At 32.0% G+C, this 16,423-nt stretch overlaps 1 protein-coding gene across 1 annotated transcript in view; it reads right to left on the bottom strand.

Moving 5' to 3' along the window:
* Positions 1-4,371, bottom strand: part of LOC116419524 (cadherin-related family member 4-like) — an 85,613-nt gene extending 81,242 nt beyond the window's left edge. Inside the window, exon 1 of the mRNA XM_031940213.1 lies at positions 4,272-4,371. Within this exon, the coding sequence (XP_031796073.1) occupies positions 4,272-4,332 (61 nt within the window). The 5' untranslated portion in view covers positions 4,333-4,371. The remainder of the gene's footprint in view (positions 1-4,271) is intronic.
* Positions 4,372-16,423: the final 12,052 nt, after the last annotated feature.

Raw genomic sequence — 16,423 nt, 5'->3', positions numbered from 1 at the left:
AGCATAGAACATTTAAAAATTTTTAGTTCAACTTCTACTAGTTCAAAGTTACTTTCTTGTTGTTGCTTACTCCTTCCATGTTTTGACAAAGGAATGCCAGGAAACTGGCTGAAAGCTGAAGTATTGCTTATAAGCAATTATTCTTTCCTTTCTCCATGTTGCTTTAAGGCTCCCTATTTCTTCTTCTCTTTTCAAAAAGAAGGTTTAATGCATCTATTAATACATTTACTTATTTATTTTATTTTAATTTTCTAGGTAGACAACATATTTACTTTTATTCTTTCTCTTCCTTTCTTCATTTATCTTTTCATTTTTCTTTATTCTTTCTCTTTTTTCTTCTCTCCCTCCATTTCTTCTTCAGACTGTCTTCTTCCTTTCCTTCCTTTTCTTTTTTTCCTCCTTCCCTTTCTTTCTTCCTTTTTTCTTTCTTTTTATCATCCCTATCTTATTTCCTAGCTACCTTCTCTCTTTCTCATCTTTCTATTTTTCTTAGAAACCATGCCTAAATGGATCTGAAAAATTGTAATCACTAGCTTTACATTGAAAGTTAGGGAATTTGGGGGTAGCTAGGTGGTGCAGTGGATAGAGCATCAGCCCTGAAGTCAGGAGAACATGAGTTCAAATTTGATCTCAGACACTTAACACTTCCTAGCTGTGTGACCCTGGGCAAGTCACAACCCCAATTGCCTTAGCGAAAGAAAGGAAGGAAGGAAGGAAGGAAGAAAGGAAGGAAGGAAGGAAGGAAGGAAGGAAAGAAGGAAGGAAGGAAGGAAAGAAGGAAGGAAGGAAGGATGGAAGGAAGGAAGGAAAGAAAGAAATTTTATAGTCAATCAATAAATATTTATTATGTCTACTGTGTGCCAGGCACTGTATAGGGGAAATAAACAACAACAACAAAAAAAAAAGACAAAAGATACTTCCTGAACTTAATAAACTCACAATCTAATGAGGGAGACAATAAGCAAACAAATCTATACAAACTTTAGAGGGGATTTATAATAAAAATAATACAGCTAATATTTATGTAGCACTTATAACATGTCAGACACTGTAATTTATACTTCTTATATCATTTAGTCCTTACAACAATCCTGAGTGGTAAGTGCTATTTTATCCTCATTATGCCTTTCCCACCCCAGCCCACCCCCAGTTTAGGATTCTTCTACCTTTTTGATGATGTGGCTAATTACCTTTTCTAATACCTTATTTCAGGAAGCTATATTGCCCAGATCATCTGTCTTAAAATGGCATCAATGTAAAAATCAATGTTTATTAAAGCTTTTAGAATATAATTCCCTATTCTATTTATAATATTTTTTGGTAGAGAAATAATCGCACACTAAAATACTGAATTTCTGTAAAAACATTTAACAGCCTCCCTGGTTGTATGTTAATATACTCTTCACTGCAGAATCTATTTAATTCCACATCTACTCTGTTCCTTAAAAAAACTCTCCTGCTCACCAAGAATTAAGGAATGCCCAATTCTGGCTTTACCTTTGAATGACTACCATATTTGGCTTCAACAAATTAGAAATTAAACACCAGTTCAATATCCAGATTGCTGTTGGAGTGTATAAATTTAATTTCTAAGGGTAATTATGTTATATTTACTCAGGGTTTTAATTGTCAACTAGAGCATTTAATCTTGCCTGATATTTATCCTCTTTAATTTAAGACAGTACTAATTTTTCCATTGAGCACTGTTGCCTTCCCTTAGACTTTAAGGCAGAAGTTTCTTTCTTTCTTTCTTTTTTAAGGAAAACCAGTATTACTGGATTTAAATATAAATGGTGACCAAAAGGATGGAAGATGACTAGAAAGGGAAGGTTGAGCAAGGTAGTGAAAGCCATGATTCCGGAGATGATAGATATAATATCATACAATTCTACTAAATACCTAAGTCCTACTTGTTAATATAGTTTTCAGTCATTTTCAGTAACATCGAACACCTACTGACTCCATTTGCAGTCATATTGGCAAAGATATTGAAGTGGTTTGCCATTTTCTTCTCCAGTTCTTTTTACAGATGAGGAACTGAGGCAAATAGTATGACACAGCAAGTATCTAAAGCCAGATTTGAATTCAGGAAGATGTCTTCCTGTATCTACCATACCACCAAATTATCCCTAATTTCTAGTATATATTACCATTTCATGTTTTTTTGTTAAATATATTTAAAACAATTATCAGCTTTTAAATATTTAGTGGATTCTAACTCATTAAGAAAAAGTGCTCATAAACTATATCTAATAAATAAACAACAATGAATCACATATTAAAGATAATATTTTCAAATGAAAAGAACTTACAACTCAATGTCACTTTATCTCTTTAGCTATTATGAATATTTGAATAAACATTTATGGTTATGACCTCAATATTTGATAATTATCATGATTTACAATCTTTTAAAATAAGATTCTACAATAGTCCAATTATATTTCTTCATAAAGCAATCAATGCAAATCTGGACTATCACTATTTTCTATGCAATTTTAAGAGAGGCAAGCAATTGTAATAATGAAAGTCAAAAGAACTTAAAAATCTCAATAAGTTTAATTTTAATTGCATACCAGTTCAATTCACAGAAGAAAAAAAAATAAAACACATGTTTGAACTATGATTACATTTTAAAATGAGAAGAATGGTAAAACTATGTTAAAAGTATCAGCACATAAAAAAGTAAAAGGTAAAAAAAAAAAAAACAACTTTGCAAAAAGTTTAACATAAAACTCATTTAGATCAGATAATCCTAAAAAATTCTGTAGATGAAACTAGAAAAACTACAATATATACATACATATCCACACATCTATTTGAGTGGCTCCAATATACTTATATGCTATCATCTCAGGCCTTGATGTGTTGTTCAAAAAAGTGAATATAGCACTAAAAGAAACCATAATAATAGAAGCATACAAGAGGAGGTCTGTCTTTGAGGTGACTCAGCTTTGAAAGGTTAATAATAAAAATATCACAAAGAAGAGAAAGAACCAAAGAACTAGAATAAATTAATTTTGCAATAAAATATGTGATTGAGAGGACATCTATAACAGCAGACTTATACATACTTTCTAATTTCAACAAAATTTTAGAAGGATCTCCAAGCATAATGAAGATAAAGAAAACACTAGAATAAAAGGTTTCACGAATTATATCCTTTAACGAATGATAATTATATAACTGAAAACTGAAAAAAAAAAGTGTGATTCCATTTAGTTTATTACTTGCTGGCAGTTAAAAAAATATGTAATTCAATAGATTAAAAAATTAACCTGTTCAACTAAATATTTTCCAACTAAATCTCATATATAAAATAATCAATATAATTTAAACTAGTCTTTTATCATTAATATTAAGTAAACCACCAAAAGAGACATGGTTATCAAAGTATTTGTGACTATCATAGAGATTTTCTGATGGAAAATACAAATAAAATACATTTCTCTAAAGTTAGTGGTTTTCCAGATTCTCTTGTTTACAGAAGACATTATGCATATTTCATCAAACCTGAGGAAATTACATCTCCCTAAACAAGTTAACTATATTTAGGTTGGTATTGTTGGGTTTGGCTTAATAATGAACACAAAATTAAGAGAATGTTCACTGTCTAGTTTATGGAGATTTAAATGAATGGAGAGCCCATTGAGTTTATCAATATCAGTCCATATATCTTAAGAGAAATTACAGAACAGTGAGTTGAATTCAGAATTGAACAAGTAGAAAATTGAGATAGATTACATTTATGAGATTATGCAGCATTTCCAATTAGACCAAGGTACCACCTTGAACAAAAACCCATCTTTTAAATACCAACAACCTTCGAGTTTTTCTGTATACCTGCAAGTCATAGAACATCACAATCTCCAAAGAATCAAAATTTGGAATCACGGAGACAATGAAAAGATATGAGATATAAATAGACTAAAGTATATAGATTACTACATGCACACAATAGTAGGAAATATCCATTGTAAAGAGATATGTGCATAGAAATGGAGGTGTTTCAGATTATGTAATGAGAGTGAAGGGTAAGAAATGAAAAACTTTTGCTATGGGAAAGAAAACAAACATACAAAAAACTAGAGAGGCCTTTAGTAATTAGATAAATTCTCTATTGACTATTCATGAAATGTTAGAAACAAGATTAACATAGCATGAAAAGTTTTTCTGTGGTTTGAAGTTTGTACCACTGCTGAAAGGGCCTACATCAAGAAGATACCAAAACTGCTGAAATGTTTAAATAAAATAAATAAGCAGTCACTTACTTGATAATTCTGGGGTGCCTCCATCAGATACCCTTACAAAAAGAGTATATTTAAATTGCATCCCAGCAAAAACAAAATTATCATAATTCAGTTGATTAGGACCAATCTGTAGGTAGGAAAAATATATATCAACAATTATTTTCTCCACTCATTGAAGTGGGCTCTGTTATTATTGCAAAAAATAGACATTAACACAAAATCAATTTTTTAGAGAAATGTTAAGGGGCAGCTAGGTGGTTCAATGGATAGAGCATCAGCCCTGAAGTTAGGAGGATCTGAGTTCAAATATGTCCTCAGACACTTAACACTTCCTAACTGTGTGACCCTGAACAAATCACTTAACCCCAATTGACTCAGCAAAAAAAAAAAAAAAAAAAAAGTTAGAAGACTATAGGGTGAATATGCTGGGAGGGCTAATGTCTCTTTTAATCAATATGTATCATATATTATGGAAAGCTGAAGATGCAGTATAGAATAAAAGAAGATGAGAGATGTCATACCTGGAAGCAAAAGCTTTGAAAAATTGACAAAAAAGTTCTTGAATGCAAATAGTAGTACAACATAGGTATAGCAACAGGAGATGAGAGAGTAAGAGCCAATCCACATACTCTTTCACTTCTGGACAAACAGATTAGAGACACACTAGGACATATGATAAGAATATCTGATGGTTCAGTAAGCATCATATGTAATGGGGACAAACTGCAACCATTCCCAATAAGATCAGGAGTGAAACAAGGTTGCCCACTATACCGTTACTATTTAATATTGTATTAGAAATGCTAGCTTTGGCAATAAAAGTTGAGAAAGAGATTATATGAATAAAAATAGTCAATGAGGAAACCAAATTATTACTCTTTGCTGATGATATGATGGTATACTTAGAGAACCCCAGAGATTCTACTAAAAAGTTATTAGAAACAGTCCATACCTTTAGCAAAGTTGCAGGATACAAAATAAACCCACAAAAGTCATCAGCATTCTTATATATCATTAACAAAACCCAACAGTTAGAGTTACAAAGAGAAATTTCATTTAAAGTAACTACTAATTTTATAAAATATTTAGGAGTCTATCTGCCAAGGGAAAATCAGAAACTTTATGAGCAAAACTACAAAACACTTTCCACACAAATTAAGTCTGATCTAACCAACTGGAAAAATATTAAATGCTCTTGGGTTGGGCAAGCAAATATAATAAAGATGACTACCTAAACTAATCTATTTATTTAGCGCTATACCAATCAGACTCCCAAAAAACTATTTTAATGACCTAGAAAAAATAACAACAAAGTTCATATGGAAAAACAAAAGGTCAAGCATTTCAAGGGAATTAATGAAAAAAAAAAATCAAATGAAGGTAGCCTAGCTATACCAGATCTAAAATTATATTATAAAGCAGCTGTTACTGGAACCATCTGGTATTGGCTAAGAAATAGACTAGTTGATCAATGGAATAGGTTAGGTTCAAAGGACAAAACAGCCAATAACTTTAATAATCTAGTGTTTGACAAACCCAAAGACCCCAGTTTTGGGATAAGAAAGCATTATTTGACAAAATTTCTGGGGAAATTGGAAATTAGTATGGCAGAAACTAGGCATTGACCCACACTTAACACTGTACACCAAGACAAGGTCAAAATAGGTTCATGACCTAGGCATAAAGAATGAGATTATAAATAAATTGGAAGACAATAGGATAGTTTACCTCTCAGACCTGTGGAAGAGGAAGGAATTTATGACCAAAAAAGAACTAGAGATCACTCTTGACTACAAAATAGAAAATTTTGCACAAACAAAAGTTTTTGCATAAACAAAACTAATGCAGACAAGATTAGAAGGGAAATAATAAACTGGGAAAACATTTTTACAGTCAAAGGTTCTGATAAAGGCCTCATTTCCAAAATATATAGAGAATTGACTCTAATTTATAAGAAATCAAGCCATTCTCCAATTGATAAATGGTTAAAGGATATGAACAGACAATTCTCAGACAAAGAAATTGAAACTATTTATAGCCATATGAAAATATGCTCCAAGTCATTATTAATCAGAGAAATACAAATTAAGACAACTCTGAGATACCACTACACACCTTTCAGATTGGCTAGAATGGCAGGGAAAGATAATGCAGAATGTTGGAGGGGATGTGGGAAAACAGGGACACTGATACATTATTGGTGGAGCTGTGAATACATCCAGCCATTCTGGAGAGCAATTTGGAACTATCTCAAAAAAGTTATCAAACTTGCATACCTTTTGATCCAGCAGTGTTTCTACCGGCCTTATATCCCAAAGAGATCATAAAGAAGGGAAAAGGATCTGTATGTGCACAAATGTTTGTGGTAGCCCTCTTTGTAGTGGCCAAACACTGGAAAATGATTGGATACCCATCAATTGGAGAATGGTTGAGTAAATTGTGGTATATGAATGTTATGGAGTATTATTGTTCTGTAAGAATGACCAGCAGGATGAATACAGAGAGGATTGACGAGACTTACATGAACTGATGCTAAGTGAAATGAGCAGAATCAGGAGATCATTATATACCTCAACAACGATACTGTATGAGGATATATTCTGATGGAATCAATTGATCAAGGATGGACAGAAGCAACTACACCCAAAGAAAGAACAATGGGAAATGAATGCAAACTACTTGCATTTTTGTCTTTCTTCCCAAGTTATTTTTACCTTCTGAATCCAATTCTTCCTGTGCAACAAGCAAACTGTTAGGTTCTGCACACATATATTGCATCTAGGATACTCTGTGACATATTTAACTTGTATAGGACTGCTTGCCATCTTGGGGGGGGGAGGGCGGGGTAAAAGGGAGGAAGGGGAAAAGTTGGAACAGAAGTGAGTGCAAGGGATAATGTTGTAAAAAAAAATTACTCAAGCATGGGTTCTGTCAATAAAAAGTTATAATAAAAATAAATTAATTAATTAAAAAAAAAAAAGAATATCTGATGGTTGCCCAAAGTGACAAAGCATGGATAGAAAAGAAAATCCCGTGGCAGGGAACCAAAATCCAAAAAGAAGACAAGGGAGGGGCAAACTATGACTTTGTTCTTTTCTTGGTTCTTTGGGATTCTTGTACAACTTTTAAGTTTTTCTAAGAAATGATGATAATCTAGACAAAACAATACAGGAAATAATCCAAGAAAATTGAGTGATAGAATATGAGTGGAAAGTAGAAAGTAGAAATGGAAATTGAAATTGAAAAATCCACCAATCCCCGCCTCAAAGTGATCATTTGTGGAAAATACACAGGAATGTTATTGTCAAATTTTGAAACCCCCAGATCAAAGAAAAAAATTTGCAAGAAACCAAAAAAAAAAAAAAAAAAAATTTTGAATACACCAGAGCTACAAATAGTCTTGTACAAAACTTATCAGCAGTTCCTATAAAAGATCACAGTTCCTGGAATCATATCTACTGAAAAATCAAAAGAACTAGGCCTGTGGCCAAAAATATCATATCCAGGAAAAATTATCTAAAACTTTGAATAAAAAATGGATCTTCAATGAACTTGAAGATTTTTAGTACTTTTTGTCAATCAAACCTGAACTCAACATAAATTTTTATATAAAAGAGTTAATTGTAGGATCAAGTTTAAGGAATTTAATGTTGGACAAATTATTTAAATATGGACACATTATTTATATGTTTTTAAAGGAAAATGCACACTATGTATTTAAGATTCACATCAACAACAGGGTAGTTCAAAAGAAAGATTGGTAGAGTCAAGGTAAAAATAATCATCTTATGCAAATGAGGTACAGAGGAAGAATAGACACATAGGTATTAGCAAGGGGAGGAGGGCTTGTAGTTCTGAAAACTATTCACATCAGGAATGGTTCACTGCATATATACCATGAAGGATATAACACTTTTCAAAATCCATAAAGAAAAAAGGGAAAAGTGATGGGTAGGTGGGGAAGCAAAGGCTGAGAGAAGAAGACAAGAAAGGGATCCTTGGGTGGGGGGAAGTTAAGTAATAGCAAGGCAAGTTATGGAGCAGAATTTAATTAGAGTCATCAGGGAGAGGAAAGATATATGTGTATTTATGTAAGAGGGGTAAGTATATTTGTATGTATGTATGTATGTATGTATCTACATATGTGGGTATGTGTGTATGTATCTACATATGTAGATATAAGTTATATCTACATATGAATACATAATATATATTTTTTCTTAACTGTAGCTTGCCTGGGATTGGGAGAGGTCAAGGGGGAAAATAATAAAGTACATGAGGTGCACAGCAGAGAACCAAAGAATAATTTATAAGGAAGCAAAGGGGAAAAAAAGGACATTTGTGAATATAATTTCTTCTACTAACATATACACTTTCTTGATCTGGTTATTTGTTTTTATATATTTCGAATCCTGGCTGATATTCTGCTGGGCACATGACAATGTTCTCTTTTTGTTTTACTTTATTTTGTTTTGTATTTCTTTTTTGTTTATCTTTTCTTCTTGACTATTTTTAAATAAAATAAATTTTTAAAAACAAATGGTGATAATCAAAATCATTGCTTTGCTTTTTAGTTTCCTATTTCTTAGGGTCAAGAACTTGTTTAAATAGGTGAGGTTAAAGGCATTTTTACTGCATGCAGGTTCTTCTCATTTTATCCCTTAATCTGTTGTTAATCTGAAATTTGTCTTCAATCAGTGTTTTGGACAAATTTGAGAAATACAAAGACTTCTAGACAAATTTTTATGAAATGTCTAATGAAAGAAGATGAAAGAGTAGAATGGAGTAGACCCAAATTATAACTATGTAAGGATATGTAAATGAGAATGCGTGAACTGAATACTGATTAGAACTTCAAGCATCTCCTAAAATTTATGATGTTTTATGTATCAAAATTAACTGATTTAAATTTAAACTGTTATTAATCAAGCTTAGATATTTATATTTATGTTCAATGTGCTAATAAGATATTTCTATTTATTAAATTCCCAGGGAAAAGATGCCCTTTTTTACCCACTTTACATTTATAAGAAGACATCACAACTATTCTTCCAAATTATATATGAGGAATTTTGAAATTACTCACCAAGAGGAACCAAGAAAGAACCAAGTATTAGAAATAGAGCCATGGAAATTTACACTATATATTGATGATGAACCTTTTTCTATATTCAGATTAAATGATGTTTGAAGTCTTTTCCAGCTCAGAATATACAGGGCTATCATTCTACTATTAATTTTACCTAAAGATACAATTCTATGAGTCAAGTAGTTCAAGTATCAATATTACTTCTTTATTGATAAGCATATTATCATTAAACTGATAGAATCAAAAACAATGTGAGGTGAACCTCCTAACTACAACTCTGGTTCACTTTCTACTGTGCCATGCTACCTCTCAGAAACAAAATATCAGAAAAGCATGTGCTTATAATTACAAGGTTTCTTAGATATCATCCACATAGAGCTTCATGGTAGGTTGGTAAGGAACTCAAGCTCAGAGAGATTAAATACTTTTCATGCACATAGCATTTCATTCAAATCTTCAATTGTAACACTTAATTTTTATAAAATTCAAAAACCTAAATGAAAAAAAATCTATAAAGTTATATTTACTGAAATATAATTCTTATTGCTCTATTGAATGTTACTTATTTTTCTTGATTTTATCAATTTAAATTCATTGGAAAGATTTCTCTAGAAAGGGTTGAAAAAGGAACAAAAATAGGACAAAATGGAGGAAGGAAAAAAATATATAGGAGTCAAGGTGAGAGATAAAGATAATCTGAACTTTACTGGTTTCATTTAGAGTGAAAAAAAAGGCAGGGATGTGAAAGATAGCATGGAAATACAATAGATAGCAAAAGAATGGATTGCAAAGTAAAAGAAGGCAAAGAATGTCCTGAGTAGAACTTAATAACTTTAAATGCATTGTGTATTTAAATCATGACATTTTCTATTTATTGTATTAATGAATAAAATTACTAATATAATTACTAGTGTATAACTACGTATAACTATCATATATTAATTTATTAATGCAATTATTATTGAATATAATCATATGTTGTTAGATATGCTTTGTTTTTGAAAAAGACCTGTGACATTACAATAATAAGGATTAGAGATATCGCCACTTAAGTGAGAATTGGATTTAAGTGAGGCAGTTACACCATATCAGTCTCACTCTTTCTTCCAGAGTCACTGAAGTACAGTAGCAGGACAAAGATCAGGATGATTTGTCAGTGGTTTGGGAGCCAGTAAATGACTTTGGCATATTTAATGACTGACCTAATTCTAAGAGCCCTGCAGTGCTTCCTTAATACACCTTCATAGTTGTAACAAGTAGTTCTTGTCCATCTATTAGATGGAGAAAAGTCTTAACAATGCTTAGGATAAGTATTCCTTAGATCCTCAATGGATTTATAACCTGTTGCCTATCTTCAACCTGTTTTGTGCTGAGATAGTTTTACTGGTATAGCTTATACACATGCTATTGTGTCTTGGAGCTACAAGCCAGAGTGCATTCATTAATTCAAAAAATTGCATTCATTGCTGGTGATCATTGTAATGACATTTTGTAAATTAATTCTTTCCCAAATTAAAAAAAAAAGTAATTCATTAGAGAACAATTTGTTCTAATTTTGTTCCAATGATTTAAAAATGCATCCCAACATTAATACTGGCATATCTGTTGGTGATCTGAAGTTCATTTGAAAACATGAGAACATATTCTGCTATCAATTATTTAAACTATTAAAATTCATTAAAATTTTGTAGTAATAAAAATCCAACTTCTTAATCTAAAGGAAATCTCGATGTCATTATCAGGGAGTAGTTTTAAAATACTTACTTTTATTTCATTGTTGTGAAGGGTAAATGTTTCATTTGAAAATGTATCTATGATCAAGTGATAAGTGATGTTATTATTGGGATCTGTTCCATCCTTATCAGTACAAATTAAAGACACCAAGTGAGTTTCAGCAGGAATATTTTCAGGAAGTTCAATTCTACATTAAGGCAACATGTATAAAGAAATATATTATTAACATGACAGTTTACATTCCTTCAAGTGAAAACATATATTCATAAATATTATTTGAAACAATGTATTCAAAGTCAAATTTCAAATGTTTTATTTCCCTCCCTCTATACTGAGGAATTTTCCTTAAAATAGTTTTGTGCTAATACATCATCATGATATTGCTATGACCTTGACCTCTCAAAGGCTATACTAGCAAAACACAACCTCTGGAAGATTTTAGCAAAATGCAAAAGCTTTAAACATATCCATTATCCAAGAAACAGTATGCAGAATGGGGACATTTTTCTCATCATTAGTAGGTGTAAAATTAAATGATGAATTAAATAGCTGGGGCACAGAATACAAATAAAAATTGGTGATCCATGAAAGTTCAGTATTCATTGGAACCTTTTCTAAAAGTAGTCATTATCTAGTTCTTTAAATGTATAATTTTAATTTTTTTTAAAGGAAGGAAAGAGCAATAAACTGTAATGAAATTATCCTTTCTCACATTATCTTTCTATCACTTCCCCTCCCTTATCCCCATTTGGTTGTGGTTTTTACCTCAAAGGTTACATAATAGTTGTTTTTAATAATTCTCTGATATAGTTATCTAACAATATTGTATTCAAATACTCTCTGTTATTTATTACCTATATGATCTTGAGCAAGTTGCTTTACATCATGTGGCACCAGTTTCGTCAAGAGCAACATGAGACAGTTGAACCAAATGATCTTAAAAATTCTTTATACAAATAAATCACATGAAAAACACCTCCAATATCTTATATACCTTCAAGAATTTGGGCATTCACTTTCTCATGCTAAAAGTCTTGAGCTAAAAGTTGAAGTTATATTGAATTAAAATAGCATTTTTTAAAATTTTATAAGTATTTTATAGTAATTCTGCCTCTCTTGCTCCCAAAGCTGACTGATCATCCTAGAAAAAGATGCTCAATATGGATTTGTTGCAGTTCTAAAGTTTGCAATTCTGTGAGTATATAAGAAAACCACTGGGCTCCAATAGCAGAGAGACAAAGTACTTTGATGTTCTGGGAATATAGGAGAGAGGGAGAAAAAGGATGTTCCTTCTAGGACTTGAAGAATAATGATGTTTGCCTTTTGATTTGCTTCTCCTTTTCTCCACTCTCCCCTCCTATTTGGTCCATAAACATTTTTTTTTGAATATATTAAAATGTATGTTAAATCCAATATATACAAATTTATGGTTATCTTGCTGCACAAGAAAAATCAGATCTAGAAAGAAAAAAAACCTGAGAAGGAAAACAAAAATGCAAGCAAACAATAACAGAAAGAGTGAAAATGCTGTGTTATGGTCCACACTCAATTTCCACAGTCCTCTTTCTGGATAGATATGGTTCTTTTCATTACTGAACAATTGGCACTGGTTTGAATCATCTCATTATTGAAGAGAGCCATGTCCATCAGAATTTATCGTTGTATAATTTTGTGGTTGAAGTATATAATGATCTCCTTGTTCTACTCATTTCACTCAGCATCAGTTCATGTAACTCTCTCCAGGCCTTTCTGAAATCATCCTACTGGTCATTTCTTACAGAACAATAATATTTCATAGCATTCATACACCACAACTTATTCAGCCATTCTCAATTGATGGGCATCCATTCAGTTTCAGTTTCTAGCCATTACAAAGAGGGCTGCCACAAACATTCTTGCACATACAGGTGCCTTTCCTTCTTTTAAGATCTCTTTGGGGTATAAGCCCAGTAGAAGCACTACTAGGTGAAAGGGTATGCACAATTTGATAAATTTTTGAGCATAGTTCCAAATTGCTCTCCAGAATGACTGGATTTGTTCACAGCTCCACCAACAATGTATTAGTGTCCCAGTATATTGGAGTCCCAGTTTTCCCACATCCCCTCCAACATTCATCATTATCTTTTCCTGTCATTTTAGCCACTCTCAGAGGTATAGTAGTATATATGCCTCTTTTATGAAGACAAATTCCCCATTTTTCTTCTTTCTTATCTCTTCTTCCATTGCATTACTCTTTTTTTTAATCTTTCTACTCTTTTTTTAAGATCATCCCCACATAACAGACTCATACCTATGTCCTCTGTCTAGGAAGATTACTTCAAAGTGCCCTAATGATGATATAAAATCTTCATAGGAATTACATATATTATTTTCCCATATATAATTGTAAATGTTTAATGTTAATAAATCATTATGATTTCTCACTAATGCATGCCTTTTGGTGATGCTTTTGAGTCCTGTGCCTGAAAGTAAAATTTGTACTCAGCTCTGCTGTTTTCCTCAGGAATATTTGGAAGTCCTCTATTTCTTTAAATGTCTATCCCCTCTCTTTCTTTACTCCAGCAAGAAAATATTCACTTATGCTGGATAAGTTATTCTTTTTTTTTTTTTTTAATTTAATAGCCTTTTATTTACAGGATATATACATGGGTAACTTTACAGCATTAACAATTGCCAAACCTCTTGTTCCAATTTTTCACCTCTTACCCCCCACCCCTCCCTAAATGGCAGGATGACCAGTAGATGTTAAATATATTAAAATATAACTTAGATACACAATAAGTATACATGACCAAAACATTATTTTGCTGTACAAAAGAATCAGACTCTGAATTATTGTACAATTAGCTTGTGAAGGAAATCAAAATGCAGGTGTGCATAAATATAGGATTAGGAATTCAATGTAATGGTTTTAGTCATCTCCCAGAGTTCTTTTTTGGGTATAGCTAGTTCAGTTCATTACTGCTCCATTAGAAATGATTTGGTTGATCTTGTTGCTGAGGATGGCCTGATCCATCAGAACTGGTCATCATCTAGTATTGATTGTTGAAGTATATAATGATCTCCTGGTCCTGCTCATTTCACTCAGCATCAGTTAGTGTAAGTCTCTCCAGGCCTTTCTGAAATCATCCTGTTGGTCATTTCTTACAGAACAGTAATATTCCCTAATTTTCATATACCACATTTATTCAGCCATTCTCCAACTGATGGACATCCATTCAGTTTCCAGTTTCTAGCCACTACAAAAGGGCTGCCACAAACATTCGTGCACATACAGGTCCCTTTCCTTCTTTATAATCTCTTTGGGATATAATCCCAGTAGTAACACTGCTGGATCAAAGGTATGCACAGTTTGATAACTTTTTGAGCATAGTTCCAAACTACTCTCCAAAATGGTTGGATTAGATTTCACAACTCCACCAACAATGAATCAATGTCCCAGTTTTCCCACATCCCCTCCAACACTCATCATTATTTTTTCCTGTCATCTTAGCCAATCTGACAGGTGTGTAGTGGTATCTTAGAGTTGTCTTAATTTGCATTTCTCTGATTAATAATGACTTGGAGCATCTTTTCATATGACTAGAAATAGTTTCAATTTCTTCATCTGAGAATTGTCTGTTCATATCCTTTGACCATTTTCAATTGGAGAATGGCTTGATTTTTATAAATTAGAGTTAATTCTCTATATATTTTGGAAATGAGGCCTTTATCAGAACCTTTGACTGTAAAAATATTTTCCCAGTTTATTGCTTCCCTTCTAATCTTGTCTGCATTAGTTTTGTTTGTACAAAACTTTTCAGTTTGGTATAATCGAGAATTTTCTATTTTGTGATCAGTAATGATCTCTAGTTCTGCTTTGGTCATAAAGACCTTCCCTTCCACAGGTCTGAGAGGTAAACTATCCTATGTTCCTCTAATTTATTAATGATTTCATTCTTTATGCCTAGGTCTGAACCCATTTTGACCTTATCTTGGTGTCTGACGTTAAGTATGGATCAATGCCTAGTTTCTGCCATATTAGTTTCCAATTTTCCCAGCAATTTTATCAAACAGTAAGTTCTTATCCCAAAAGCTGGGATCTTTGGGTTTGTCAAAGACTAGGTTGCTATATTTGTTGACTGTTTTATCCCTTGAACCTAATCTATTCCACTGATCAACTAATCTATTCCTTAGCCAATACCAAATAGTTTTGGTAACTGCTGCTCTATAATATAATTTTAGATCTGGTACATTGCTAAGCCACCATCATTTGATTTTTTTCATTAATTCCTTGAAATTCTTGACCTTTTGTTTTCCATATGAACTTTGTTGTTATTTTTCTAGGTCATTAATATAGTTTTTGGGAGTCTGATTGGTATAGAGCTAAATAAATAGATTAGTTTAGGTAATATTGTCATCTTTATTATATTTGCTCGCCTATCCAAGAGCATTTAATATTTTTCCAATTGGTTAGATCATACTTAATTTGTGTGAAAAGTGATCTGTAATTTTGCTCATAAAGTTTCTGATTTTCCCTTGGCAGATAGATTCCTAAATATTTTATATTATCAGTAGTTACTTTAAATGGAATTTCTCTTTGTAACTCTGACTGTTGGATTTTGTTAGTGGTATATAAGAATGCTGATGACTTATGTGGGTTTATTTTATAACCATCAACTTTGCTAAAGTTGTGGATTATTTCTAATAACTTTTAGTAGAATCTCTGGGGTTCTCTAAGTATACCATCATGTCATCGGCAAGAGTGATAATTTGGCTTCCTCATTTGCCTATTCTTATTCCTTTAATCTCTTTCTCAGCTCTTATTGCTATAGCTAGCGTTTCTAATACAATATTAAATAGTACGGTGATAGTGGGCAACCTTGTTTCACTCAGATCTTATTGGAATGTTGCAGTTTGTCTCCATTACATATGATGCTTACTGATGGTTTTAAATAGATGCTGCTGATTATTTTAAGGAAAAGTCCATTTATTCCTATACTCTCAAGTGTTTTTAATAGGAATGGATGTTGGATTTTATCAAATGCTTTTTCTGCATCTATTGAGATGATCATATGGTTTTTGTTAATTTGGTTATTAACATGGCCAATTATATTGATAGTTTTCCTAATATTGAACCAGCCCTGCATTCCTGGTATAAATCCTACTTGATCATAGTGTATTATCTTGGAGATGATTTTCTGTAGTCTTTTGCTAATATCTTATTTCAGATTTTAGCATCAATATTCATTAGGGAGATTGGTCTATAATTTTCTTTCTCTGTTTTCAGCCTACCTGGTTTAGGTATCAGTACCATGTCTGTGTCATAGAAGGAATTTGGTAGGACTCCTTCATTCCCTATTTTATCAAA

This window comes from Sarcophilus harrisii, chromosome 5 (genome assembly GCF_902635505.1).
Source record: "Sarcophilus harrisii chromosome 5, mSarHar1.11, whole genome shotgun sequence".
NCBI classification, from domain to species: domain Eukaryota; kingdom Metazoa; phylum Chordata; class Mammalia; order Dasyuromorphia; family Dasyuridae; genus Sarcophilus; species Sarcophilus harrisii.
Note: the sequence above shows the minus strand (reverse complement) of the source record. Positions and strands in the feature narration are given on the sequence as shown.